The following is a 27,977-nucleotide window of genomic DNA, read 5'->3' on the forward strand; positions in this document are numbered from 1 at the left end:
TAGACTGCAGCCTAAAGATGACCATTACAGCAATGTATGCAAAAAAATTGAATGCAAAGTTAGTTCATTTGCATATGCATTTTTCATGCAAATATTTTCATTTGCAGTAATGATCATTTGCATGTGAACTGTCTCTACATCTGCCAGTGGAACTTGCGAGTGGAAAACTTGTGCAAACTTTTTTAAAAATCAGATCTTGATGTCAGTGTGTTTTTTTAATATAAATATAGTCTTTTAGTTGTTCAAAATCCAGTCATAGAATTTCTCAATACAGTCAAGAAAATATATCAGAAGTATACAATATAGTAGTAAAGCTGCACCAGGGTGCACAGAAGTTACTTTAAAATAAAAGAGGGTGTAAACTTGTATAGCATCAGAGGCTTCACAGGAACAGTCCAGGTGCACACTTTTACCCTGGTAAATGTTGTGTAGTTAGAACTATCCTTCATTTAAAGAGAAACTGTTGTGTGGTTTTATAGTAAGTGTGTGCATGTAAGCTACCAAACAGCAAGTGAAGTTCATACTTACTTTACTCTCAAGGCACTGTTTCATATATCAGAACCCTTGTGCAGGGTTATTAATTTTTATTTATTAATTTTTGTTTATTTGGCTTCTCAAGTGTATTAGGTATAAAGGCATCAAAGCTATTTTAATTCTGAATGAGGTTGTCCATATGGCAGAGTTGAATGCAATTTGACAAATCCACTTTGCATTCTCACATTTAGTTAATTCGGATTAATTTTCTTGAGCACTTCCAAATAGTTAAACTCTCAAGCCTGAAGGATTAAGAATACATATGTTTAGTTAAAGTGTACAAGTATTTTTGTCACTTTTTGAAATAATACTTGCATTGTTGTTTTAAAACAACTTGAGTGAATCTTGAAATTATTATGGAACAACTGAGTGTTCTAACAGAGTGTATTAAAGCACCACACACAAACCACTGAGAGATGTTTAACCAATTTTCTCTGGCAGGGGTTTCATTTTCTGATCACCATTCATAGAATTTTTAACGGAAGTGTTTTCTTATCTTAGCCAAATTGTAAATGTATCCGTTGGATAATTTTATAAACTATAAAATACATACATATGTGTTCATTCCAAACTACTTCTGGCTTTTAAGCATTTAGTTGGAACTGTAATATCCATAACAAGTTAAAATTAGAAAAAAACCTTGACTAGAATCTAGTTTTGAAGCTAAGGAAATCTTATAAAAACACGAACTGTATATTACTGTGGCACCTGCTGTTTTTCAGGTGTTTATAACATAGCCATAAAAATTCACTCCAGGCTGAAACTTGGTATTTAAAAGTCTCGGCTCAGCAGGATTTTTAAATCAGATTTGGTTTAAATTAGTTTGACTCTTTTTCAGTTATAAAAAGGAGGGTGGAGGAAAGAAATTTTGATGTGTCAAATATAATTTTATTCATTCCTCTAGCTGAAAAACAGTTTTGCTTTATAAAGATATAATTTGCAGGTCGTTAGCCCATAACATGGAGTAGGGAGTCAGGGTGTCAAAGGGGGAAGAGAGGGAGAGAAAGAATTACCATCTAAGAATTTGGCATTTGCAAATGGTTAATGTCTTCTGTGAGAACATTTGCTATGGATCCTTACTGAGCTTTCATAAAACTGTATCCAGGATATACAGCATTTTTTTTAATTGAAAAAACATGCGTTCATTCAGTAAAGTCAATAACTCATAGTTTAAGGTCTGTTTTGTCATATGTCAATGACTGGTGGATGAATTATGTTCAGACATAGTTGATTTAATGCTTTCTAACAGTGACATTAAAGAATCTGAAGCAATCTGGGACCTCAGCTTCCTCTGTTTTACTGGAACCTGGGTACCTCCAATCCCTCTGGCTCATCTGAAAAATCCATCCTCTTTCTGTTATCAGTGTATGTAAAACACACAACCAACTTTAACTGAGGATCAAATAGAAAGATTGACATAATTTACATTTACAGTACACCACCATTTGTGCATTGCTTTTATATCTATATACATATGCGCATACTGGCCACTCTGCTTATAAAACACCTTCAGTTGCAGCAGAACCTGGTAGATCTCTGGGCTGAAATTTTCCAAAGTTGCCAGTGGCTTTGGGTGCCTCTTTGCCCAAATACTTTGGGCCACGTTTTCAGCTGTTCTGAGAAAACACGTTTCCAGATGAAGCCTGTATAAGCTGTGGCTGCCGAACACTATTGTAAATCAAGCTTTTGGGGTACAGAAAAACTGAGGAAGCCAAAACTGGAGGGCAATTTTTTTTTAAATTAGCTAGCAAAGACTCAAAACAGCTAGTAATAATTTCTCTGAACAGAATACATTGTGTGGTATTCCTCCTTATTTTTAATGCTATTATACAATGGAATGCATTACCATAGTGTTCCCTTCTCCCATCTGTTCCTCAAAAAGAAAAAAAGAGGTACGTAACATTACAAAAGGGCTCTTGGAAATGTTTATGCAAAGTACTACTTTTCATCATTAAATCAAACCTGGAGACAAGCTAGCAGAGAAAGTGTTCTTTCTTTCCCATATAGGCGCTATGCATACTTTTGCTTTAACAATCAATCCTGAAATGTGGACATTTTTGCTTTCAGTTCATCTTGCGGTACATAACTCTGAAGAGATGTGCCTGATGCTCCATGAATGATTAGCATTTAGTGATGTTGCTCTCATTGTGAGGTACTGCCAAACCACAATTTGCAAGTACTGAATGTCCTGAACTGCAGTAGGATAATTTTGATACTTCAAGCTTGGCATTATCTCCATATCCTGGGTTTTGCTTTAAATTTAATTCTCATGTCTGTCCTAACGTGGCTATTTTAGCAATAAACCAGACACATTTATTGTTTCTTTCTTTCTTTTTTTTTCCCCCTATTGTTCATGCTTTGACAGTTCCATAAAGTTTATTTCTCCCTGCTGCTTAGTGTCTTTTTATTCTGTTTGTTTTTCTCTACTTCCAGCTGGGATATAGTTTAATGAATTATTTTTCAGTGTGTGTGATATGGCTTTTATGGCCTGCCTTTGGAGATTGTGATTAATACAATTTTCTTTTATTCTTTCCCCTGACCTGGTTCCCAGTGCTCAGCGTAGTGATCATCATTATATTAAGAATATTGAGATGATATTATCCATGTTAAGCCTGGAACATATTTTCATTCATTCTGGTTTTTATTCTTTTGCCTGGATTTTTATTTTTAGTTTCAGTCCTGAAATTTTTGTTTCTGTGCCAATATCTGTACATTTATTTTGTGTTGCGGTTGAATAAGTAGGAACTGTGCTGCTAGTGAACTGTCCCACACAGTCATCAAATCCATACCTTCCCAGAGTAAGTTTTTTTAAGTGATTTGGCATCCAGGTTTGTGGGTTGGGGGGGGGGGATTGGGGGTTGTTTGTTTGTTTGGGAGTTTTTTGTGAGCTTATGTGGAAATATACAGAAATCATTCAGCATGTCAGCCAGGTTTGGATCTAGCTGTTCTTTGAACAGGCAGGAACCTCCCCAGCCATGGCCAGGAATACACAAACTTTGCAAAACCATCCTAATGGGGAGGAGATAAAGGCATGAGAGAAGAGGTGGAGAGACCACATTCCACTTCTGGTAAATCCCCACCTACTGACATAAATTTTTGGTTTGCATCTTAGCCCCTTGACAGCTTTTCATTCAGCCAGTCTGAAAATATTTTCTTATTCATCCCAGGTATTTTGTTTTACTTCTTAAAAAAAGGAAGTTAGGTCAACTGTTTCTCATGGCTAGCTACCCTTTACAAGGAAAAAAAAATGTGCAGTGTCAGCATAGCCAATTCTAGCATGCTCTTTCCTTCACTGTTTCATAGATAACTTCAAACCTGACAATGAGGTATCAGTAGGTTTAAGAGTTTGACTTCTAAGACCGGTCAATTTTTCTTGACTTGGTGCAGGAGGAACTGAAGAGCATGCTGTTATCGCTTCTCTGCTGAGAGCTGGTGTGAGATCACCAGCTTGTGTCATAGATCTCAAGTAGAAATGTGAGCCCAACTCAAACTCCAGCTTGGTGGAAAAAGATTCTGTCACATCATCAATTCCTAGTTCCTTTTAATATCTAGTTTCTTTCAGCTTATGAATATTGTATTTAAGTGGTTCCCTTTCAAGACATAGGAATCCTCTCTGTCTTCTTACAATAACTGTTATCTCTTTCCCTTTCTTCTCAGAAAAAATGCAGTTCCATCCTTCACATTTTATGTTTCTAAACACCTATTTAGTTTTCCTTGGTAAATCAGTCATACTGTTCTCCTTGCAAGTGCCCTGTAACGCTTAGCTGTTCAGGTTTCCCAGAAGACTAGGGAAACTGGGTTATTTGGCCTTCCTACTAGCTTTCAAGGTTGCAGTTTTGTCACTGCCTGTAATGCTCTTCAACTTCTACACCTTCCATCTTGACATTTCTTTTGGTCTCCCTAATCCACCATGGCATTTCCAAAGTGGAATGAGATTGTTCAGAGATTTCTTTCTTTGGATTTTTGGAATTTCTTCAGTAGTTTGCTAACACAAAATCACTTGCTAGAGAATCACTTCTGTTGGTTGTTATGACTTTCCTGGCAACAGCAAGATGTGATCTTTTTATGTATCTTCAGTCAAGGTAAACCATCATTTCTTGGTTTAATGACAGAGGTATTAATTCCTTCCCTTAGATACGTTTCAGTTTCTAGTGCCATTGTCTCAGTTTTAGTAATTAGTCTTTACTGAAATTTGTACCACTAACACGTTTCTTAGACTTTACTATTATTACATCAGCACTGTCCACATCACTGGCTACTTCAGCAGTAACTGAGCAGTAGTTAACATTTTTCAGAATTACATCATAGAATATGTTAATACAATATAAAATGATACATTATCTACTGTGTGGTCTTAAGAGTAATAGGAAACATGAATGACAAATAATCTACTGAAATAACATGATGATCTTTTCTTTGTGGTCTACTTAAGCCTATATAAACAACTTTACTTTCTCATGATATTGAAGTGATGGTTGTAGAATTATGTTACTGTGAAAAATGATAGATGCATCAGAATGCTGTAAATAAATAGATCTGAAGTCAGCAGCAAAACAATCTTGGTGGAGGCACAGCCCCTATGTGTGAGGTTCTGCAAATAGAGGAAACGGGCAAGAGAAAACACTCAATGACGTCTTGAAAATGTTTCCATAACTCAGAAGATAGTACTGGATAACAGGTACATCAGAAATAGATGTATTGATATGCTTTGTGAGCAGGAAAAATGAGTGCATTTAATTTTTTCTATGTATTTCTGAGTCAGTAATGAGATCTACTGTCAAAGTAATTTTTATTTGTCCTTCTACATACTGTTGATTATTTCTAAGTCCATATATGGGATATTCAGCCACAGTTGACTTGGATATTGCTAGCAGTGCAATCCACAACTAACAGGTTTTTAGATTTTTTTTTTTTTTTTTTTTTGTTATCCAGGTCCTTTAAAACCTGAAATCAACTTTAAATATAGGCAAAATATGCTTAGTGTGTATTATTTACTGGAAAATGGAAGCATAAACCAAAAGCTGGTCTACGTCATTACCCATTATTGGGAGAAGATACATTGAAATTCTGCATCTTTTCTTGTTGATTTTCTATTTGATACTACTTATGCACTGAAAATTGGAAATTGTTTTTATTTCACAATTTAGAAATCCATTATTCTTGTACAGAGTACAAAATCAAATGTGTTTCTACCTTCAGCACTCATGTAAAGTTTTTTTATATTCACTGTGTGCATGAAGTAAATGACTATGATATCTGCAGGCCATGGATAATCAAGCCCTTTTCTGCTTTCAAATTTTACCATAAAGCCAGGTTGTAAGCCACTTACTTTCTGTGAATCAGAAGGACAACTCATATGAATTAACTGCTCATCGGTATGAGTACAGAGGTCTTTTTCTGCCAAAGTAAATAGTTGAGATAAATACATGAAAATAAGGTTCAACATTAGAAACAAAATAGAGATTAGTCCCATATATTAGAATTTAGTCACTAATTTCTTCAGGAGGGGTCAGTTGTCTTCTGTCAGAAATTGGTCAGGAGAGGTTGATTGTCTGCTGTCTTTAACATACCTTTTCTTTTTTGTTTCATACAAGAATTTATTTAATTCCCAGAAGTGATAGTTTAGTTATCAAGATAATTCCATGTTTAACGGTTGCAGAGCTTTTATAGTCAATAGCCCAGTTGTGTTGTGGGTTGTTTTATTTTGAATAAGAAGCTGCTATTATTTCCTGTCACAAAAATGATATTTCTTTTTCCTTTCTGTCATTTGACAGTAAACTTTGTTAGTTATGAAACGAGATCATTCTGTGTATTATATGAGTCACTTACTATTAGTCTCACTTTTTATGGAATTGAATTTGCCTATTTTCTTCACTGCTGGGAATATGAGTTTATTGTTTTGGAGTCCTGCACAAAGAGAGAGGGGATGCTGGTGGCATAACTGGAGGGAATTTTTTTTTTTTATGTTTTTCCACTCTATCTTTGTGGGCTTGTTGAAGGACAGAAGATTTTATCTTTTTTTTTTTTTTTTTCCACCCCCAACAGGACATGCTGCTTCATTTTTTTTCCTTCCCCAGCAGAGGAAATCTCACGCTTCTGGCACTTTGATACATCACTGACTGTTAGAGAACATGGAGCCCCTGTTTACTGCTGGTTCTTGAGTCTTAAAACAGCCCTCCACTGCTTTTATTATACCAGTAATTGCACTTAATGCAGCTGCATTTCTAGTACGCTTGGCTAAGCTCTGAAAATTAAGTAGAGGGTACTTTGTTATAAAATTCACTGTAATGAGCTCTGGTGGGACAGGGTCTGTTAAGTTTGAAATTACCTCAGGCCATTCCAAAGAACTTCTTAAAATATTTCACATCTATAAAAGTTTGCAACTAGATAAATAGCCAAAGGTATGGTTGAGAAGAAAAAAAACCACACAGCCCCGCAATATGCACTGGATGAAATATGAACATTTTTAATACCAAATTGTTACATTTATTTTAAACATTTATCATCTCAAGTAATTTGTTAAACTGAAAGTTTTCAAGTCGACAGCATGTAAATTTTAGGTGTTTGGTTGACACAGTGGTTTTTATGCATACTCTTTTTGCTTTTTGTTTCTTAATCCAGACCATGCATTCATGAAACTGGAATAAATTTAGGACTCCCTCTGGGTTTACATAAAGTGGTTCAAGAAGGGGTCACACCTCTCAGTACAAAAACCTTATAAGAACTGCTGCAACTATTAGCCAATTAGCTTAATGTTACAACTAACAGCCTGTACTGAGTACTGATCTCTGGTATCTGCCTAAATAAATGACTAATACGCCTTCAATTCCCTCAGTGTTCTTCAGCTATATGACCGCTGTAATGCTTTGCGGCTAATAAAATTTCAGATTGACTAATTTATTGGGTAGCTTTACCAAAACATCCAAGTAATCCTTTATATACTCATTAGAAACGGGTCCAAAATGAATTCTCTGAGGACTAAGTGGAAAAGTCTCCCTGGGATCAGCATCACTGAGCTTTAGATACATTGGCACAAATCGGGTGGAGTATCTTCTGTGGTTTTAGTGCAGCAATTTATCTGCGTTTTGTAGTTAAACTTTAAGCACGAGGTAATTAGAGGCCCCCAAGCTTGAAATTCATGCACCTTTTTTTTTTTTTTTTTTTTTTCCTTTAATAGACTCTATACAAGCTTGCCAAGCTAAGTATTTGACAGATGCAAGTTGTATGTGGAAGCTCTGTACCATACTTCCAGATCGGTTAAAATCTTAAAACTGTTTTGTTTTGTTTTGAGATTTTGAATGTAGAAATGGGTAGGAAGTCTGTTACCAAGGGTCAGTCTGCAGCCTATTGTGTCATGAAGAAATATTCACTAGTCAATAATCAAATACGCTGTGGCCATTAAGTACTGCACCTGTTGTCCAGATGGGCTAACAATAAACATGACACAGTCAATCATGCTTGCAGAATAGGGTGGACAGAAGGCTTTGGGGGATGTTTCCAGGGTCTTCCTCAGTTTATCTAGACCTTTACATCTATACTATTATGTGGTTGGAAATATCTGGGTTACTGCATTTCAATGTTGGAATCACTCTGGCAAGTTATTCCAAGGGGCTCCATGGAGTTTTGTGTTTCTTTTGAGTTTTAAACTGAAATGGCAGCTCTCTTTTTATTAACTAAGAAAACTGTTATTTGACAAAGAATGGAGCAATAAATTTCTGCGTGTTCAGAAATACTAAATACCATCAAAATTGTTCTAACTTCAAATGCAAATAAAGCTTGTTCTCTCTGCTAAACTTCATCCATAACAGGATATTTTTAGAGCTATGAATCATTTATTAGTTTAGATAATTTTATATTATGACAAGTTATTGAACACACAATTACGTGCAGTACTGCAATATAAAACATAGAATCAAAACCCACCTTTATTGAATAACTCCTTTATAAAAGGCTTTTGGACCAAAAGTACTTCAAAAGTTATAAAAGCCCATACCCCATTTCTCTCCTAGGAACATCCTTTATTGGATGAACAATTTGGAGAAAGGAGAGATTTAGAGATTTTACTTGAACTTGAATAGGCATCTACCCTGCACACTATTTAAAATATACTTCTATTAGCTTGAGTATTTAAAATACTGTGGTAAGTTTACCAATGTGCTTAAATTTAAAATGAAACATCTAAGTATTTTTCGGATCAAGACATGACATACTGGGGGCATTGCTAAAGATCCACTTCACTCACAGTTTTGGAAAATAGTTACTTATTTACTTTTTGGAAGTGACTAAAGAAAATTTATTGTGTTAAGTCACCTCCAAACATCCTCTTAAGTTTGTCAAACTCACAAATAATTTTATTTCAGTAAACTGAAGGACAACATTCAGAAACAATTAATAAATCAGTTTTAATATTTCTAGGAGTTGCCAAAAAGTCTTGATGCCAGACACAGTAGTTTTCAGTAAGTTTAATGCAATGTGATATGGACTGGGAGTGTTGTACAGGAGCTAGTGTGAAATGAGCTAGGAGTAAGAAAACAGTCTCAAACTGGATAGTCAACAGATGCAAAAGCATATGATCAGCAAGTGCTTGTATTTGGTCTCGCCTGTTGATATTACTGGCAAGAATGTCCAAATTAAGCATGTTGCCTCTGCAGTGTTACTTGAAGTGGTGCTCTGATCCCACTTCCCATCATTCATGTGGTTCCAGAGGAAGAAATAAGGAAAATACAGGTGAACAGGCCCATGTGAACCTCATGAAGTTCAACAAGGCCAAATGCAAGGTCCTGCACCTGGATCAGGGAAATCCCCAACATCAGTACAGACTGGGGGATGGCGTGATTGAGAACAACCCTGCGGAAAAGGACTTGCGGGATACTGGTGGATGAAAAATTGGGTATGAGCTGGCAATGTGCACTTGCAGCCCAGAAAGCCAATTGTATCCTGGGCTGCATAAAAAGGAGCATGGCCAGCAGATCAACAGAGGTTATTTTCCTCCTCTACTCTGGCTCTCATGAGACCATACCTGCAGTAATGCATCCAGCTTTGAGGTCCCAAGTACAAGACAGACATGGACTTGTTCAAGTGGGTCCAGAGGAGGGCCACAAAAATGATAAGAGGGCTGGAACACCTCTCCTATGAAGAAAGGCTGAGAGATTTGAGGTTGTTCAGCCTGCAGAAGAGAAGGCTCCAGGGAGACCTTCCTGCAGCCTTTAAATATATAAAGGGGGCTTATAAGAAAGTTGGAGGAAGATTTTTTTACCAGGGCCTGTAGTGACAGGACTGTTACAGAATAAGTTTGATTAATTGTATTCTCTCTGAATAGTCTCATTTAGCACCCAGCTTGAGCTGTAGCCTGAGAACTAATAGAAGAGGAATTGGAAGCCTTTACTTGGACTTTATTTTGCGGGATCCTAGTCAGGTCTTTTTATGGTGGCCGGCATGCATAAATCCATAACAGGAGAAGGGGCAACATTTTAAACTGAAAGAGTGAAGATTTAGATTAGGCATAAGGAAGAAATTTTTTACAATAAGGGTGGTGAGACAACAGGTTGCCCAGAGAAGTTGTGGATGCCCCATCATTGGAAGTGTTTGAAATCAAGTTGGACAGGGCTTTGAGCAACCTGATCTAGTGAAGGATGGTCCTGCCCATGGCAGGAGATTTGGACTAAATGATCTTCGATGGTCCCTTCCAATCCAAACAATTCTAGGATTCTATGAAAATGTTGGTGGATGATTTGTCCACAAGCTAGTGTTATGTCTGGTTTGTGGATTCAAGATCACACTTCAAAGAGACCTGGAGCTCGTAAGATGACGTGTGACGTGTTGCCTTTTTGCCATAAGGAGATAGTGATGTTTGGACTTTTTGCTGCTATAGGCATCATAAAAACACCTGGTTCTATTTTCTGATTAATAAGATTAACTTATTTTGGACTTCTCTGGGAGTTTTGTCAGATGTTTACCAAAGGACAAAAATACACTCTTATGTTGAGCCCAAACAGTAATTATTGTCAATATAGTATAATACAATATAGTAACCAAAGTCAAAAATCTGTGGGAGAAATTGTGTCCTCATTAATTGCTATACAGTCCCTACGTTTGTAATATGGATTTTAAGGAAATATGATTTAAAAGCTGACATTATGAATTGTGTTGTGACACTTGATTTGCAGCTCTCTGATGATGCATGGGATAGTATAACTTCACTTTCCTTTCTAGACAGCACTGTTTGATGAAGAGCTTAAATATATCACTTTCCCCAGTGCAGAGAAACTATTATTTTATAGGTAATTAACTTGAAAACAAGAGTAGGTCTAAACCCTTTGGAACTCTGATATCAATAACAAAATGAGGCAAAAGGCTACCTCCCCTTTGATAATGAATCCTTGAAACTTTGGTGGCGTGAATAGTAGCTTCTCTGTGGTGTGATTTTAATGAAAGCTATGATGTTTTTTCAAATTCCCTCCAGGACAAAGCTTTTCGGAATAGCATCCGATGTTTTGGGGATGAGGGGCTGTGTATACATGTTTAGTGAGTGAATTTAAATTGTTCAGCCATTTCAGCTTAATAAAAATCTCATTCAGTATTTTCATTCCCAGTTGTGTTGCCTTCTGGAGCTTCACGTGCCTCAGAAAGTGATGCATTTCACCTCCCACAACACAGCTCTAGATCCTCTGATCATAATGAACTTCTTTCCCCTAAGGAACTTACGTGTGCTTGAAAGTGCCAGTTCAGATAAGCTAGTGTGAAATATGAAAATTAAGGGAAGAAAGAAGAAAAGTGTGAAAAGAAAAGATGATTTGAGGTAGTATAAAAGAAAAAGGGTGTGCTCAGTCCTTTCCAGGATTTTTTGTACAATGGTTTTTCCTTCATTAACTTTTAACAAATTAATTAATTAAGAATTAATTAACAATTCTTCTTTAGACAGAATATGTTTACACAGCAGTATAAGTTGGCTCAGGGACTGGAAGCAGCCCAGCCCTGGTACCACGGAGATGAAAAACTTATTTTATCTTGCTTCTTGGGAAAGTTTCATAGCCTTTTTTAGCACAGCTAGACCTTTATCAGTGGTCACATTAACCCACTTACAACTAGTCCACATTTGCCTACATTGTGACTGTGAAGACACACCCTTAGCCCAGCTCAAGGTATTATGTGCCAGTGGTTCAAAAGGATGTTTGGACCCCACAGAACAAATGTATTAGCAACACAGGTGTGTTGTATATGCAGCTCAGAGTGCAGCTGAATCCCTGTTGCTTTGTTAGCTCCAGTGTCAGCAATACTCAAGTGGCCATCTGAAGCATCAACTAGCAAACTTAAAACATCACCTCAGTGGAGCTAGAGGTTTCTATTTGAGAACAGGGGTGAGGTACAAGCCACCATGGGAGCTGCACCTTGAGCTAACACTGCAGTGGAGACCAGTTCTTTGCTGTATGCAGGTTTTGGGAGGGTTGTAAACAAGGCACAGCTTAAATTCTGTTTAGATTATTCCTAATTCTTTCTTTCAGTTTACATGCTTCAATTTTTTTTTCCTTTATTACAAGTGTTTTGATTTTGTCTCTTCTTCCTGCCATCCACTTTTCCTTTTACCTATAAAGAAGACAAAATTTTTTTTCTGAAGTCATCACTCACCAAAATAAGCCTTTCTTTTCAGAAGACATCTGTCCATGAGCTGTCACAGCAGTCTGTCTTTTCCTCTTCCAGCTATGTAGGTGCCTCTTCATTCTTCAGATTCCTCCTCTCCTGTAGAAGGAATCACTTTTATGTGAGAATTATTCTCAGAGAAGTTTGAAACAGAATTTTTCAGTGATACTTTTGGAAAAGTTGGGGCAGTTTTGGTCAATAGTTAATTTTTCTAGTGCATTCTCCATCTCATTTGTGGAGAGAAGCAGAATATATTTTGCAATAATATTGCATTTGTAAGGCAAAGCCTTTGCCTTGAAAGACTTGTTTGTCAGTATTGACAGAAAATAACTTACTGCATTTCTGACTTGTCCTCCTACAAAATTGTTGAGTGGAAATGTATTTTTTACAAGTAAATTTCTCAGATTTTCAGGTATTATTAACAAAATAAGACGTTGTTTGATGTAGAGCAGACAATTTAAAATAATCCAAAACATCCTTAAGCTAGCACATTTGTAATGAAAAATGTCAGAATACAAACTGTCTTCCAGGAGTTTACTAAAAGAAATAAGAAAAATAGATAAAGAGTGTCAGGCGTTACTCATTAGTTTTTCTGCAGGATGTATAAAGGTTGTGGGTGACAGGAGAGGAAAAAAGTGTATTCTGTGTTGAGTTTGACCAGTTTTTATTCAACTCTCTATATTTTAGTTTAAGTATCATATTGTATTATACTCTGGAAAAAAAGTCTTTTCTGTTTAAATTAATGAGCTACAGTTACAAATTCCATAGTTGTGAAAAATCTAGTTCTTCAGCTGGATGGAGGCAGCATGAGAAATAATATGTTTAAGAATTAAAAGGCAATGTTGGAATGCAACAAAATATGAACAGAATTTCAAGGACGTTATTTCAGTAAAATCTCAGCTCACAGACTACTGAGCTGTTATATCAAGCAAATTATTTCTCATTATAGCAAATGCATATATGTATTACCTTAGGTTTGGTGGGTGTATAATAAAATGTAATTGTTGAGAAACTATCTAAATCCAATACATTATCAGTATAATTGTAAAGCTCTTAAGAAAAAAAAAAGAAAAAAAGAGATATATTTATCAGTGCTCATAGAAAGTGAGAAAGAGCTGATTTAAAGGCTTAGAGTGTTATCTTGCAAAATGAAACTTTGCCCCCAAAGTCAAGGTAACCATCTGTGTCCATGTCTGATTCACGTACTGTGTGGGGAATTAATTCTGATGCCTTTAAATTCATTTGCTAAAGAATACCAAAATATCTGGCTAGAATAACCCACTGAACTTTGATGGTTAAGGTGTTCAAGGTATATTTTGAACTGTGAATGCCATGCTTCTTGTCTTACCGTGGGACAGCCTTGACTTTTTCAGGTAGTGAGTGTGAATCTTAGCTATGACATAATAAAATAAAAGGAATATTTTCCCTCACTGCAGAAAGAATCTTGAGCTAAATTAATTCCTGATGCTAATGAACGTATCTCTGCTGAAGTGAATGTTGTGCCTACACACAGCATTCTCTTTGGCTGTAGAGAATTTGCTTCCTGTTTTCTCATTGCTAAGCTCTCACTTCCACAACTATTCTGGCTGTCTTCTGATCAAACTTTTCTATAGTTCCCTGGTAGGCACTCTCCAAAGGTGAAGGAAACTCAACTTTTCTCATGTGACTATTTAAAAAGATTCTACTATATATTAAAGGAGAAACACCAGTCATGTGCTGGAGCCAATAATAATAATAACAACAGAAAATATGTTAGCTTCTTATTTCTGATTTATTTTCAAGCTCGTTCATCATGAACTGAATGAATTATTTTAACCTTAGCAAAGATTTAAAGACGATATCACTATTTCCAGTAAACATTTAACTATTCTTTCTAATCATTGGGATTTCCAAGAGATTCTGTTTCCTTACAGACTGCTGAAACAGACTCTTACAAATGGTAGCATGCTTTTTTTATATATTAAGAACCTGATTCAAAGTGCTGGAATTCTTTCCCTTTACTACAGGAGCTTTGGATCGACCTTTTTTTTTTTTTTTTTTTTAAAGAAGCAGCAGTGCTTTTAAAACCAATTGGTTCCATCTCCCAGTTGTAAGGACTTAACCAGTATTCTGATGTGTATGACCACTTCCCTTGAAGACTGCTTCGTTAGGACTTGGGCATTTCTAGTTAGCTTAGGCATGGTCATTTTTGAGTCCTCAGAAATTCTGAAATACTATTTTAGCTCTTATAAAACTTCTTGGTGAAAATTTCTTCTTTTTTTTTTTTTTTTTTTTCCTAGTGAGAAATTAAGAACCAGTTGCAATAGATTTTAAGCATTTGCTACAGTTCTACTACAGCTAGTCTTGGTAATCTCCTTAAATTTCTTCAGTTATTTTTTGAAATCACCAAATTCTCAACAGTTGCATTTCCTTACAGTCTCCCTTATGAACACAGAGAAGCAGCAGCTGGAAGACAAGCAAAAATAATTGACTAGTGGCACAGTTGGTTCTTACCAGAATCCTCTGTTAATTACACAGTTCAGTTTTGGCAACCGATACAGATTTCTTCCCTGAAAATGTGGATTGATTGCAGACTTCTACCCAGTCTCACTTAATTTATGAATCTTCATTATATCTTTTTCTGACTGCATCACAAAAAGGAAAAAAGGGCATGTAGTGTACAAACAAATCCGCCACCTACATGCATGTGTCATAAAACCAAATCTGTAAAAGCAGTAAAGCCCTAAATTCACCTTAGAACCAGAAACAATTCTAAATAGTTGCGCACTTAGATTCATTGCAGTATGTCGCCTACTTTGGTAGGATAATCATGCATTAGTCAGTAATTGTCTGGTTATGTTATAGATGGATTTTGTATTCCAGCAGTGAATGTGACTCTTATATTTGCCAATAGTAATGTTTGATGTATTTTTAAATTTTTAATGTTCACTTAACATAAGGCAGTCTGTTCTTTACCAGTGTTGTTCTTAGCTGGGGGCTTCCTTTTATTTAGCCTGTGGTAGTATGACAGAAAACAGTAAGTATGCTAGAAGTGCAGGTGACCAAAACCTACAGCTGCTTATGTTGCCAGGTGCAGGGTTTTCTTTCTGCTTTGCTACCATGCAGTGTTCTGTAGCCCTTGTTATGAATTTAAATGACTATATCAAATGTGAAATTTGTCTTTTTTTTGGTGTATGATACTGAGTGTTGAATATATTACCTAGTTCAATAACATCTAAAGCTGTTAGTTTCTAAAATTACATTCCGCTTGCTGTCAGAAGAGGTTATATATGTTTCTTAAGAAAATTCAGTGGGTGGTTGTAGCCATATAGTAAATGCTTGGCTTCCTGTGCAGACAGTTGTGAAATGCCTAGCCTTAGCATCACACGTGGCAGTGATAGCATAGCCCTCTTAGCATACAGTATCTTAGGCCATTAACAAGTAAGTATTTAGATCTTCAAGTACTGTGGATATATCAATAAAAGTTCACATCTGTTACTCCACCAATAGTAATGAGAAACTAATGGAAAGAATACTAGTTGTAAAGCATCTTATTATTTGTTTTCCTTATTCATTTACTTTTTTGTTACCACAGATGAAATAAGTAATTTTTGTCTGTCAGGAGTTGCATTTTTCTACTGAGCACTGAAAAAAGTTAAATTTGTCCATAAAATGATGCAGTGAGCCTACCAAAATAGAGGGAGAAGTAAGGAAGGAAAAGATGGTTGTGCAAGAAAGCAGACTTCTGTATAGGAGGGTCTAGTTAGGAGAAGCTGCATATGTTTCAGTGTTAATAAAAACAGGGAGGATGTGAATCATAGCTTGCACATTTGCAACACACCACTGTCTAAGGCATAAAAAGGCAATTGTATTGGCTCTGAGGAGGAGCAGCTTGCCTGTTTTGTTCACAGAAGATTCTGAAATTACACTGCCAAGATTTAAGGCAACAAAAAAAAGGGGGACATAACAAAGCAAGATTTCTCCTTCTTGACTTTCAGAAATATATTATACCTTGCTTCATGTAGATCGAACAGCTTTTGGTCCCCTTGACATACTAGTGGCATATGAAAGCCCTGTGGATGGATGGAGCGTTAGATTGGAAGTAATAAGGTTGTGCCTGACTTACCTCTGCATTTGTAGCAGATGTTACAAATGTCATAACATGAACCTTTGGGATCAGACTGGAAAAAAAAGCAAGACAACAGATGTAGGCCTCTTAGTTTTACCAGCAAGTATAGTCTGACACTATATAACACTGTTCTGACTTGATGTTAATACCCTGTCCTCCTCCTGAGAACAGAATCAGTGACACTAGCCATTTCTGTAGCACTGAAGCTGGAAAGGGGTGACAGCAGTTTTCTTCCCAGAGGAATTTTAATACTAGTTTAAAAATAAGGCAATAGAACTGTTACTCCAATAAGTGTCTTATTGTTATATCTGAATAAGTAATCCATACTCATCATTCGTTTGGGAGGGCGGGGGAGGGGAACGACTGAATTTAAAGGAATTTTTTCATGCTGTCGTAATGTTTATGCATTTTTCCGCTGGTAAAGCCAAATCTTGCAGAGTGGACATTTATTTAAAACACTGCTAAATTCCTAGATTTTTAAGGCCTCAATTCAACCCCCTTTGTGTGTCCCTCTCCCTTGCCTCACGCATCTGTCTCTACTTTGCCTCTTTCTCTTCCATACTTCCGTAGACTCTTTTTCCCATCTCTTTGCAGCAATTGGATTTCCTGGGAAGCTTCTATCTCACTTTCATTATTGAACCCAATTTCATTAAAGCTACAGTAAAATCTAAAGCATCTTTTACTTGCAGCTGTCTCCACCAGCACTTTCTCAGCTATCCCATCTAATGTTTTGACAGTTTAAAAACATTTTTGTGCTTCTTTTCACATTGTCCCCTATTTGTGACTCATGTTCTCTGAACTGAAATGTAAAGCCATTTTTCTTTCTTCTTTAAGACTGCTGCCATCTAATAATATTGACATATGGTTGAAGAATAGGTGGCATTATCTGCTTCTTATTGTATCTATTTGTAAGAGTGCGGTATAAGTGAACAACCTTTATTAGGATCACAATTGTTATTCTTGCATTCTGTATAAATTCTTCCTCCTCCTAGATTTTTGGGAGCAAAAGGCAACATTGTAAATATTTGTAAAACAACCAGTATAAAGTGAGTTCAGTTCTGGGAGGTAGTTCTAATTCAGTTGTATCAGAGACAGTGGTCCCTCCCCTCCGTGTAAAGTGCATTTTGCTGCCTTATAGAGAAGCTAATGGCCAGAGTGAACATTAATATTTACCCTTAATTGTTTTATGGGTGGTGTAGTTCTTTTGCTTCTCCTGCTATTGATTTTAACGGAAATTATGTCTTCTTTATTTTCTGCATTGTCCTCTACATGGTGGAGGCTGCATGAAGTTATTCCTTCTGTTTCTCAGGAGTTTTGGCCAATGGTCCTGTATTTCATCGGAGGGGAAGAAAATTAATGCAGGAGTGCAGGCCCTTGTATTTTTTTCTCTGTGCTTCAGTTTAAAGTAGTGGTGATTCTCTCTGCCACACCACTCCCTCAGGTGCTGCCATTCTTGAACTGGAGGCTTAGCCCTCTCCCTGAAGAATTTCATTGTCAAGGAGAAGAGTGGGGGTTCTCCCATGAAGAATTTTAATCACCCTGTCTGTAGCCCTTTTGAAGGAGGCACAATAGTTCCTATAGTAACTACTACAGTGTGGGAGAAAGGCCAGTGCTCCCTCCCCCAGCCACAGATGGAGAACTCTCTTTGCTTAGATGACTGGAAATTCTTGCACAGCAAAGACTTCATCCTTCACAGTGAAAAGAAAAATCTCTGAAATAAACTCTTAAAATGTACAAGTCTTAAAATGTAAGAAACAGTGCTAGTTGAGTTATCAAGTAGAGCACATAACAATCTCAAATATACTTATTTTTAAGGTGTGTTTAACATTCATTCTTTGGGTTTTTAATTTTAAGAAGTTCAGAAAAGAATAGAGAGACATTTAGGACCTAAGAAATCTTGTCTCCTCCTCCCACCGCCCCTACCCCCACCCCCAAAGAACAAATCCTGTGGGAAGCAGACTTATAAACCAGATGAAAATAATTAGGAAAGGAAAAGGATCAGCTCATAAAATTGATGAAAACTTACATGAAGACAGCCACTTATCTAGTTTCTTTTTTCCATTCACTTGAATCTTTTCTAAGGGGAGGACACATTATGTGTCTTCAAATCCATTGATTCCAGTCCAATTAACAAGTGATATAGTGCTTTCTGCTTTTTTGACATTTTAATTTTATCAGTTTTAAGTTATTGAAACTAAAAAAGTTATTAAAAAAAAGTTTAAAGGTATTAAGCAATTTGAATTTGAGAAGCAAATTTTACTAAGAATTCCTTTAATTCCTGGAGCTTCTGATGAAGCATCATAGGTGAACTACTGAAAATAATAAAACACACTTGTAATTGTATAACATAACATTTTCTTTAATTAACCAGTACATTCCTGATAACTACTTAGTTATTCCATGGAAAGTTTTGGTTTACTTTCTCAACCATGGATTCCCCAGTAATGAATACATGCTCTGTACCAGTGACCGGAAGATGGGCATCTAGAATAATAGGCATTCGTGTACACAAAAAATAGATTTGAAGTGCCATTGTTAGCTTTGTAAGTTGATTATCATATATTGCATTATGCATCTTACATGTAGTCCTCAGTGACAAATTTGTTCTGATACTTTATTGCTGTGATACTTAGTTGGTAATGGCACAGCATTAATGATTCCCATAGCTTTACTAAACCAAGACAAAATACCTTTCCACATATGTTGCAACTCCATCTGAGATTTATTTCTTCCTCCCATCTGTGAAGGTGGATGAGAGACCTAAATTTTGGATCATATGATGGCTTATGGCGAGGTAAACTGGTGACATCATTTAATTTCTTTGGATACCCTTTCCAAATCAGAGGGCAACATCTCTGCTTACATCACGCTGGTTGCCTATCATTCATCTCACTTTAGATCAGGATCTGAATACATATCATCTATGCCTTATGTCCTCAACATACATGTTAGGCGGAGGACTTCACTCTTGCTGGAGATTTCTCTCAAAACAGAATCAGTCATAAATGGGATAGCAAAGAACAATCAATGGGAAAATCCATATCCATCACAAAGTGTTAAATATGAAGTAAAATAATTAATTAAAAAAAAGCAGCTTTTGTGGATGTTAGCATACATAAATACTGGCCTTTCTTTCTGAACCTAATGTTACGCTTTGTCCTTCCCTGACATTGCATCTTCTGTTGTTCAGTTTAGCCTCTCAATCAGTGTCCCTGTCTTTTCTAAAACACAGCTTTTAAGCATTCCAAATTACTTGTTATGTCTCACAGGAAGGCCCCAAGGTCTGACAATGACATTTCGCCTCTTCCTGTAAAACCACTCTGATTATCACATTCACCTGCACTGTTCTTTCATGAGCATTTGGGGTTGTTCCTAGAAATAGTAAAAGTTAAATTTTCATGTAGAATCTACTTTACACCAAGGCAAATAATATTAGAAATTGTATTGTAATTTCTATAGACCTTTTTTCTGCTTTGAAACAAAAAATGTTAAGCTCTGGAAGAGAATACTTAAAAGATTATAGCCACACTCATGCTGTGAACTGCTTTGCACATAGAGTCATCTGAGACAATTCAGACAACTCTACTTCTTATGCTCTCTTATCTGAAATGATCATGTATTTTGTTGATACCTACAGGGAGAAATATTAGCCAACCCTATGCGAAGCTTCTGTGCAATTAGCCTGATATGGTTACATATTTTGTGAATAAAATGGATAATGTTCGCTTTGGTGGGGTGTTTATAAACTTTCATATTTATGTAGAACTGCTCAGGCTTTGCTAATTAAAGTCTGACTTCATTGGCAGTCATAATTAGAGCTCTTCAAGATTAAAAAAGTGAAACATGAGCTCTGTTTTTATATAATTCTTCAGGCAGCAGATTACCTACAAGGGTGTAGCAGGATGGCCTTATGTCCACCTCTGCTTCCAAGCATAGAGAAAGCTGCTGCTCAGAAACGTCAACAAAGTTAAATAAAAATAAGGATTTTGAGGCTAATTGAGAAAAAGCCTTTATAAGTAAATTATAGTTCAGGGGAATTAATTAAAAAGGTCAGTATAGTTTTTAAAACTAGTTTTAAAATTGTTATCAGAGCAACAGAATTTTAAAACTCTTGGTCTGAATTTCACCAAACTTTCCACAAAAACAATTTATGTTGAAAGGTGGCATGCAAACTCTCACAAAAGTATTTTAGAGGGAACTGATTATTGTGCTGGTGATACGTGCTTTCACTCCTAGTGATCAAGGAATACTGCTTCTGCTTAATGAGAACTCTGTCTTCTCTAGTAGAAAGTCACAGTGAACATCAGTCTTTGGTCATTCTGTGCTCCAATAGCTTCGAAGTGAGTTTAAGAGGAAATCCTCTCTCTTCAGGTTGTGTGGAAATCTTTGTTAGGCAGTCTACATTTTTCTTTTCCATAGTTTCCCACTCTTCCTAGCACAATTGTGAATTCTCTTGAGATTGCATTAAGCATGCTTAGACTGCCCCCAAGACACACTGAAAGGGATGTGGTTCTTCCTTCACCTCATGCATAGCCAGATTAGTCATTAAGGGACGAAAATTAAAGAGGAATTAGTGAGCAGTTAGAATTTTTTCCTTGTTAATAGCTTATTATGGAATAATCCTATGCCAGGAATAGACATGTCAGTCTGGATAGTAAAAGTCATGGCCCAATGCCATGGAAAGTAAAAGATTTTAGTAGACATATTCCTCTGCTCCAGCACTACAAAGTCACTATTAACAGTCAATATTTAATGCAAATATTGGTTCAGTCAACTTTTTGATTAACCACAACAATTGTGCATTCAAACCTTAAACTTTGTCAATTAAATGTAGACAGGACAAAATATGACCACATGTGAAAAAGCCTATCTAAAGACATTTGTTCATACCACTAAAACAGGAGAAGCTTGGAAGAAGAATTTAACCTGGGTTAGGAACTTGTTTCCTTTGTGACTCCTGTTGCAGTTTGGTATGCATGCTTCAGCCTTCACCACATCCCAATTTCCTCTACTTCCTGCTACTCAAAAGAAGACATTTATTTCATGCATGCAGTACTTTCTTTCTGTAAAGAGTGCATTTAAAAAGGAATCTACATTTTTTTAAAAAATGTGCATCCAGATCATTAGGTCTGTGAAGGTTGTTGAGCTACTTTGATTTATAGATGTGATAGAAATTCTAAATCCCTTGCTTTTCAAGATTTCTGTGAGCAGCTAAGCTGTGGCTGCTGATGATTCCATCCACAGTATGAGAGATTTAGAGAAGACTGGCTGTGGCTTGTGGGATGGAAGCCAGTTCAGTATTTATAGTTTATGTTTTGAAATTGTAGAATAAAATAACGTCATCGCCTGCTTTTTAATCCAACAGTTTCAGTCTATGTCTTCCTTTCATCTATTGTCATGCCAGCAATCCGTTCAGTACAAATAAGAGGCATTGTGCTGTGATTGGACTGTGAGATTGCCATATTTTTGAAAGGTATCAATGTGATATGCATTTGTGTACCCACAATGGTGTATTTCTTCTGATGCAGATAGGTATCAAGAAATCTTGAAAGCTCGAGTAAGTGAAATAATGAAGCAATGTAGTCAGAAGATCAAATAAAAAAAGTTTGTTTCCCTTATTCTAGGTTTACCTCAATATTCTTGTCTCATTCCTCAAAATGTGAAGAATGATAGCTAGGAAAATGAATGAAATCCAGAAAGCACATATTTAACACCTATTCAGTTACCAAAAAAGAGTCACAGTATGGCTACCAGAAGCATAATGGTTTTCTGTTTAACATATTTATGCTGGTTGTAAAATTAGGAACTGTCATTACAACTCCACATCACCTGAGTAAGTGCAAGACGCATAAATCAGAGTTCTACTGCTATAAAAATGTCAATGAACTGAATGGCATGAAAGTACTACAAGATATTTGTCTATGTGTATACCAGCCACTAGGATGAGGCATTGACAGAGGATTTAATTGACAAATTTTAAAGCTAAGATTTGGCCCTCTGTTGTTTTCTAGTTAACTCACTGACCCTGAAGTGTTTTAATTTGAGGTATAGAACTGAGTGTCCCAAGTATGAAGAACTGATGACTTACCTGTAAATATCATTTAAAGATACTGTTTTAAAAAGTGTTGCACTGTCTTCATGCACTTTATTCAAGTTATGATACACACATACTAAAACACATGCAATGAACAATTAACATCATAGAACTGGAAGCGATATTCAATATGTAATGGATACCCTTTAAATGCTAGAGGATTGTAAAGGAAGGATATGGGGCAGGAATCACAAAATTAATTGGAAGGCAAATTCCAAATGATGATGTGTTCAGACAATGCATGGAAAATATAACAACACAGTCTAGATGGAAGAATGAAAAGAGGTAAAGGATTTTGGGGAGGTTTTGTGATTTTGGGGGGAGGGGGGTTGCTTTTTACAATGCTTTTACAGAGACTACTATGAAGCAATGCCTAGCAGGCCAAAACTGAATTTCCTTTTTGTTTCTGGAAGATTATAAATGAAATGACCATACAAAGTACAGTGCTAACTGATAGTAATCATAATGGGAATACTGATAATCTTTACAGTGCTATATATTTTGTTTAGTCGTACAACTAAAGCTAAAGTTTCTCTCAGAAATATAGGTGCAACTCCGGTTTAAGCAAACATTTGATAACGTATCTGGAGGCAGAGTAAGGACAAAAGAAGGATCATCTTTAAGTCTGTCTGCAAAAAGGAAAGTTAAAGGAGTCTAAGTTGCTAGAAAATTTAATGTGGTCTCTTTTTTTTCCATGAAATAAGCATTGCTGTTTATAGTAGGCTTCACTACAGCTATAGAAAAGATGAAACATTGCAAAGAGAAGCGAAATGATTTAGAATCAGAAGGCTGATAGAGAAAAATATACGACCGACTAAGTACCTAAAACTTGTAAAAGGATAATATTATGCGGACATGTCTGGTCAGTCACGATACTAACTGAAGTTAAAAAAAAAAAAAAAAACAAGTACAGCAGTTGGTCTATTACCAACTTTAGTTGCAATGTAAAGCAGAAGTCTTGAAGAAGACTTTTCTCTTTAAGTTGTTGGCATCTATGTCCTTGAATACCTTCAGAGAAAAGAGGAGGACTTAGAAAATACCGGATCTACAGCAGTCACCATTTGTAATTATGAGCTATTGCCTGAATCTGTTAGCAATGAAGCCACCTTTTTGCCCAGTATAAATAGCTTAGAATTTCCTGCAAGGAAATTACATGAAGCATCAATAAGGAATGATATTACATTTTTAGGTCAATATGACTATCATTACTTGGCATTTATCTTTTCTTACTGATATCGTGTTTGGCAGCCAGTATCATAGAAGACTAAGAAATTGTTGGTCTGTATTTTGTTTTCACTGGTGTTAAATTAGCCTGTTCTGTAATGGCAGTCATCCATTCTGCTTGTTTTAGCGGATCCCTGTTATTTCATTTTTCTTATCACGCGTTGTAAACAGAGCAATACGTAGAGATGCACTAGTGCTGTGATAGTTCCAGGGGCATTAGACCATCACACTCTTTGGATGTAAATGTTTTTCTGCGCGCTTTAGAAGGGTGCAGGATGAACTTCACCTCTTCTCTCTTCTATGGGTATGCCTGGCTTTGACACTAAGACAGGAGAGGAAGGGAAAGTTCCTGCAGCCCTGTGCTCTCTTCTCCGTGCTCTAGCTTTCTCTGGTCGTGTGGCAAAGACAGCCTAGACCTAAGAAGAAACATCAGTTTGCAGTAGATGCCTACATTTGGTTATACTCAGACTCGATTGCTGGCTTTGTGCTCCTGGCATAGAAAGTTTAACGAAATACTAGTTTTATGATTTCTCAGCCTTTTTTGTACTCACTCCTGCCTTTGAAACATAACACCTTATTACTCACTTGGTACTTTTAAACTATATAATTTAAAAGTAGAAGCTGAAGTTTCAAGTACCTGTTCCAGCAACTAACACGGATATCTGGGATACTACAATACTTCCCTATGCTTAGCAATAACTGATATCTCAGATGCGTTTACAAATGTTGACTTTTTAATGTTGTGTTTACTTCATTTCAGTTTCAAATAAGATAAATAACATATTCAGATAAATCTCTCCTATATTCCTACCTCCTGAGTAATATTTAGTTCTCATCCCCACATTTCAAAACATTTACATTATGTGTAGCCTCTTTTTCAATATTATTTTTCACTAAATTCTGCATGCTGTCATCCATGTACAAAAAAGCCTTCTACAGGGACTTGGGATATATTTGAATAAATGATTCATTTCCAGAGTTCTTGGACATTTAAATAGCTTTTCTTTTTTTTTGGGGGGGGGGGGGGGGGAAGATATGTTTATCCTTCAAATTTGAGTCACTGAAAATTACATACAAATTTTATTTACTATATGCAAGGCAAATTTGAAATTAACACTGGTGTATAAAATGCGAAACATATTTAAAGAGTTAATGTCAAATGGTATGATCAGGAGTGCATTAGAAATGAATGTGCAGACCTTGCAACATAACTGTTTTTTATTCAGTTATAGGTGCCCAGCGCAGGAGAAGTCCCAGTGCCCTTGCCATTGAAGTATTTGAATCACATTTGGGAAGTCATATTTTACAGGTAAAAAAATGGCTTTTCCAAGAAAAATCAAAATAACTAGCTAGTCATATTTCTGCCAATAATTTAAATAGTATTGTTTTCAGCACTTATATTAATGAGTTGGGGTTTTTTTAAGCTCATATTTCCTTCTTTTTAGAAAGCCCATGATTGGGAGAATGTTAATGAGACAGAGGGCAAGTATTATTTAGCAGAATCATAATATTTTGCTGTTTAGAACTGTGCAGTAAGTGTTTGCTCACAGAATGCCTTTATGTATTTGTATGTATGTGTGCACAAAACGGTATTTTGTGTTGGTAATTTGATTTGCCTTATGTGTCACGTATAGATTTAGGGTTTTTTTCCCCCACTTTGGTTTATGAGCACTGCTTTCCTCCCTGATATCCCAGTTGTCACAATTATATATGACAAATTTGCAACAATCTGCAAAGAGAAAAAAATGAACAGTGGCATGCCTCTTAGGTGTCCTTAGCAATGAGATAAAAACTAATCTGATATTTGTCAAAGAATTTAGTCACACTATACAAGTTGTTATATTCCAGGAAGATTAAACTGAAAAACAATGACCTGATGGAAACATTCTTATGCATGCTTTGTTTTGTCAGGGTTACTACAACCTTTCTTAGGTTGTGGTAATCAAACATGGAGCAGAAGCAGTGAAGAACAAAATGTGATGTGTTTTGTCAGCAGGGCGAAAAACCCAGCACTACAGAAATAAAACCCGTGTAGTCTTTTCTAAGTGCGGCACTGAATAACTACTGTTATTTAACAATGTACACAGCTTCTCAATCCAAATATATTGCTTGGTGTATTATCTTTTGAGAGGTACAAAAGAGGTAAATTAGGATATTATCATGAGAAATATTCCACTTAATTTGAAATGATTGAGAGCTATTTCTCTGGACTATCTCAGCTGTAGCATTCAAAAGCACTATGGATAATGTCAGATTTTTCACATCTTTATAAAGTAACTAAATGCAGAATAGCAACAAAGATAATTTTAGGAAAACATGAAAACATGAAATTAACTGGTAGAATGAATTTCTCTTTGGAACAAAAATCATGAATGAAATGATTTACTTAGTTGTACACCCTTGGCAGAGGTCTAGGTCAAGTTTTTGATTCTGTAAGCAAATACTTGTGTTATAGTTACTGTATCAAAGACATCTGTATCAGTATCTACAGCCCTGTGTTTGCATATTAGACAGAAACACTGTTATGCTGTCTCATAAATGTAGAAAAAATGAAGAAATAGCAGTTTTGTGATATTTCAGTTTAAGTAATTTGTCAGTGTGTTATTTTGAGTATGGAAACATGTACTATATATCCTAAAGGTATGTTTATTACAATATGAATTAGAACAATTATCTAGATAAAACCTCATTGAGACTGATTTATATACACTTCTTAAGTATTAGATATGACCCTTTATGGATGAAAATGAAAATACATAGGATGGCCACTTTGAAAACTATGTGACGTTTGAGTTTTTCACTTATTGCGTATTAAAGCAATTAGTGATTTTATTACTTATTTAAGCTAGATTCTCCTTTTGGATTTTATTTTTTGTACTTATATGTGATAAATTAAGGTGTTTGGGGGATATAACTTTATCATGCTACTAGTAAAAAAAACCCCGTATTGCAGTTGTACCTGTAATTGAGGATTTTCAGTCAAAATTACCATCAGCATCATATTGAATATCTGTTGAGGTGTGGCCTTTTCAGAGAGGGTGGTGCTTTTACCAAATTACTCCCATTAATCTCTCAATTGATAATAGAAAGTTCCTCTCTGACATTTAAAAGAGAATAGACTCTTGATGGATAAAGGACAAAATGAATTAATAATGGTGGCAAGTTTATCATGATATGTTAAAAATCTTGTCTTATTTTAGCAGAGTAATCAACACTTGGAAGGAAAGTCTATGTCATGCATTCAAATGCACCGCTTTTAACATATCGGAACGAACTTCAAAGTACTGCCTTGTGGTCTTATAGGTAGAAAGATAATCTCCAGAATACAAAGTGGTTTGTAAAACAACAGTCAGACAGATTCCGTGGTGGAATACAGTTCTAACAAGTTCTCATTTAGTCTGCTGCTCCTAGAAATGATTTTCAAAGCAGTATTATGATAAGTATTGTTTGCAAGTGAAGTAAACAACCTTGATTATACCTTGGGAATAGCTGTGTTTGATTTCAGAGTCTGCTATCTGAGGTAGTTGAATTAATAGTTAGTCTGTTTAATCCCTTTTGCTATTAATATTTTGAAGACTGGGTTAAGTGTAAACTCAGAAATTAAGAAGCCTCTCTAATCCTTCTAATATTTTGATACATGAGAAGCATAATACAGTATGTTTTTAAAAAGTAGATATAGTTTATTTATAGTCATGTTGTAAAAACAGAAATGGAGGTGCATCTTGTGATATTTTACATCTTGATTCTACAAGCAAGTAGTGTCAGTTAGTCATGTCAAAAAATTTCCAAGCCACAGCTGATTGCTGTATATCATGCTGAATAGATTCCCACAGTAGTTTTGAAGCCAAAGACGCTATCCACTGTGTGCTTGTGGAAAAAAAGACACCACAAAACATGAATGACCAAATGCTATTATATCAGAATCTTCATGTCAGGGCAAAAAGTCTTCTAAATGTTTTCTAAGTAAAATCACCTGAATAACGAACAGTAGAAATGCTTGTAATAGAGGAGAAAAATAGATAATGGCAATACATTAATTAATTTTTTACTAGACTTTAATTTGCCAAATTGTGTGCTTCGTTATCTTCTACATTCTTCTTCTGCAAAGAATGAGAATAGACTTCAGTAAAGACATCCTCAGTTTTATATTTCTGTATATATATTTTATATTTGTTTATTAAATAAATCCAATAAAAAAGTATTACTTCTGGTACCTGCTGTTCAAAAACTTGGCTGAAACTAGTTGTAAAAATTAGCAAGATGTTTATAATTTTTTTCAAGGCCCCTGGATTTTTTCTGTAACTTCATTGCTGTTGAGAAGGTGTGGAAAAGGGTCAGTAACCCCATATTCTTCATATAATCAGGAATGATCAGGAAATG

At 35.8% G+C, this 27,977-nt stretch overlaps 1 protein-coding gene across 4 annotated transcripts in view; it reads left to right on the forward strand.

The window, feature by feature from the left end:
* NPAS3 (neuronal PAS domain protein 3) overlaps positions 1 to 27,977 on the forward strand; it is a 631,435-nt gene that overhangs the window by 289,592 nt on the left and 313,866 nt on the right. For all 4 annotated transcript variants that reach the window (XM_052782584.1, XM_052782585.1, XM_052782586.1 and 1 more), the window contains one exon: positions 24,824 to 24,906. In XM_052782584.1, coding sequence (XP_052638544.1) covers positions 24,824 to 24,906 — 83 coding nt within the window. The remainder of the gene's footprint in view (positions 1 to 24,823; positions 24,907 to 27,977) is intronic.

The sequence above is a fragment of the Harpia harpyja genome, chromosome 3, assembly GCF_026419915.1.
Source record: "Harpia harpyja isolate bHarHar1 chromosome 3, bHarHar1 primary haplotype, whole genome shotgun sequence".
NCBI classification, from domain to species: domain Eukaryota; kingdom Metazoa; phylum Chordata; class Aves; order Accipitriformes; family Accipitridae; genus Harpia; species Harpia harpyja.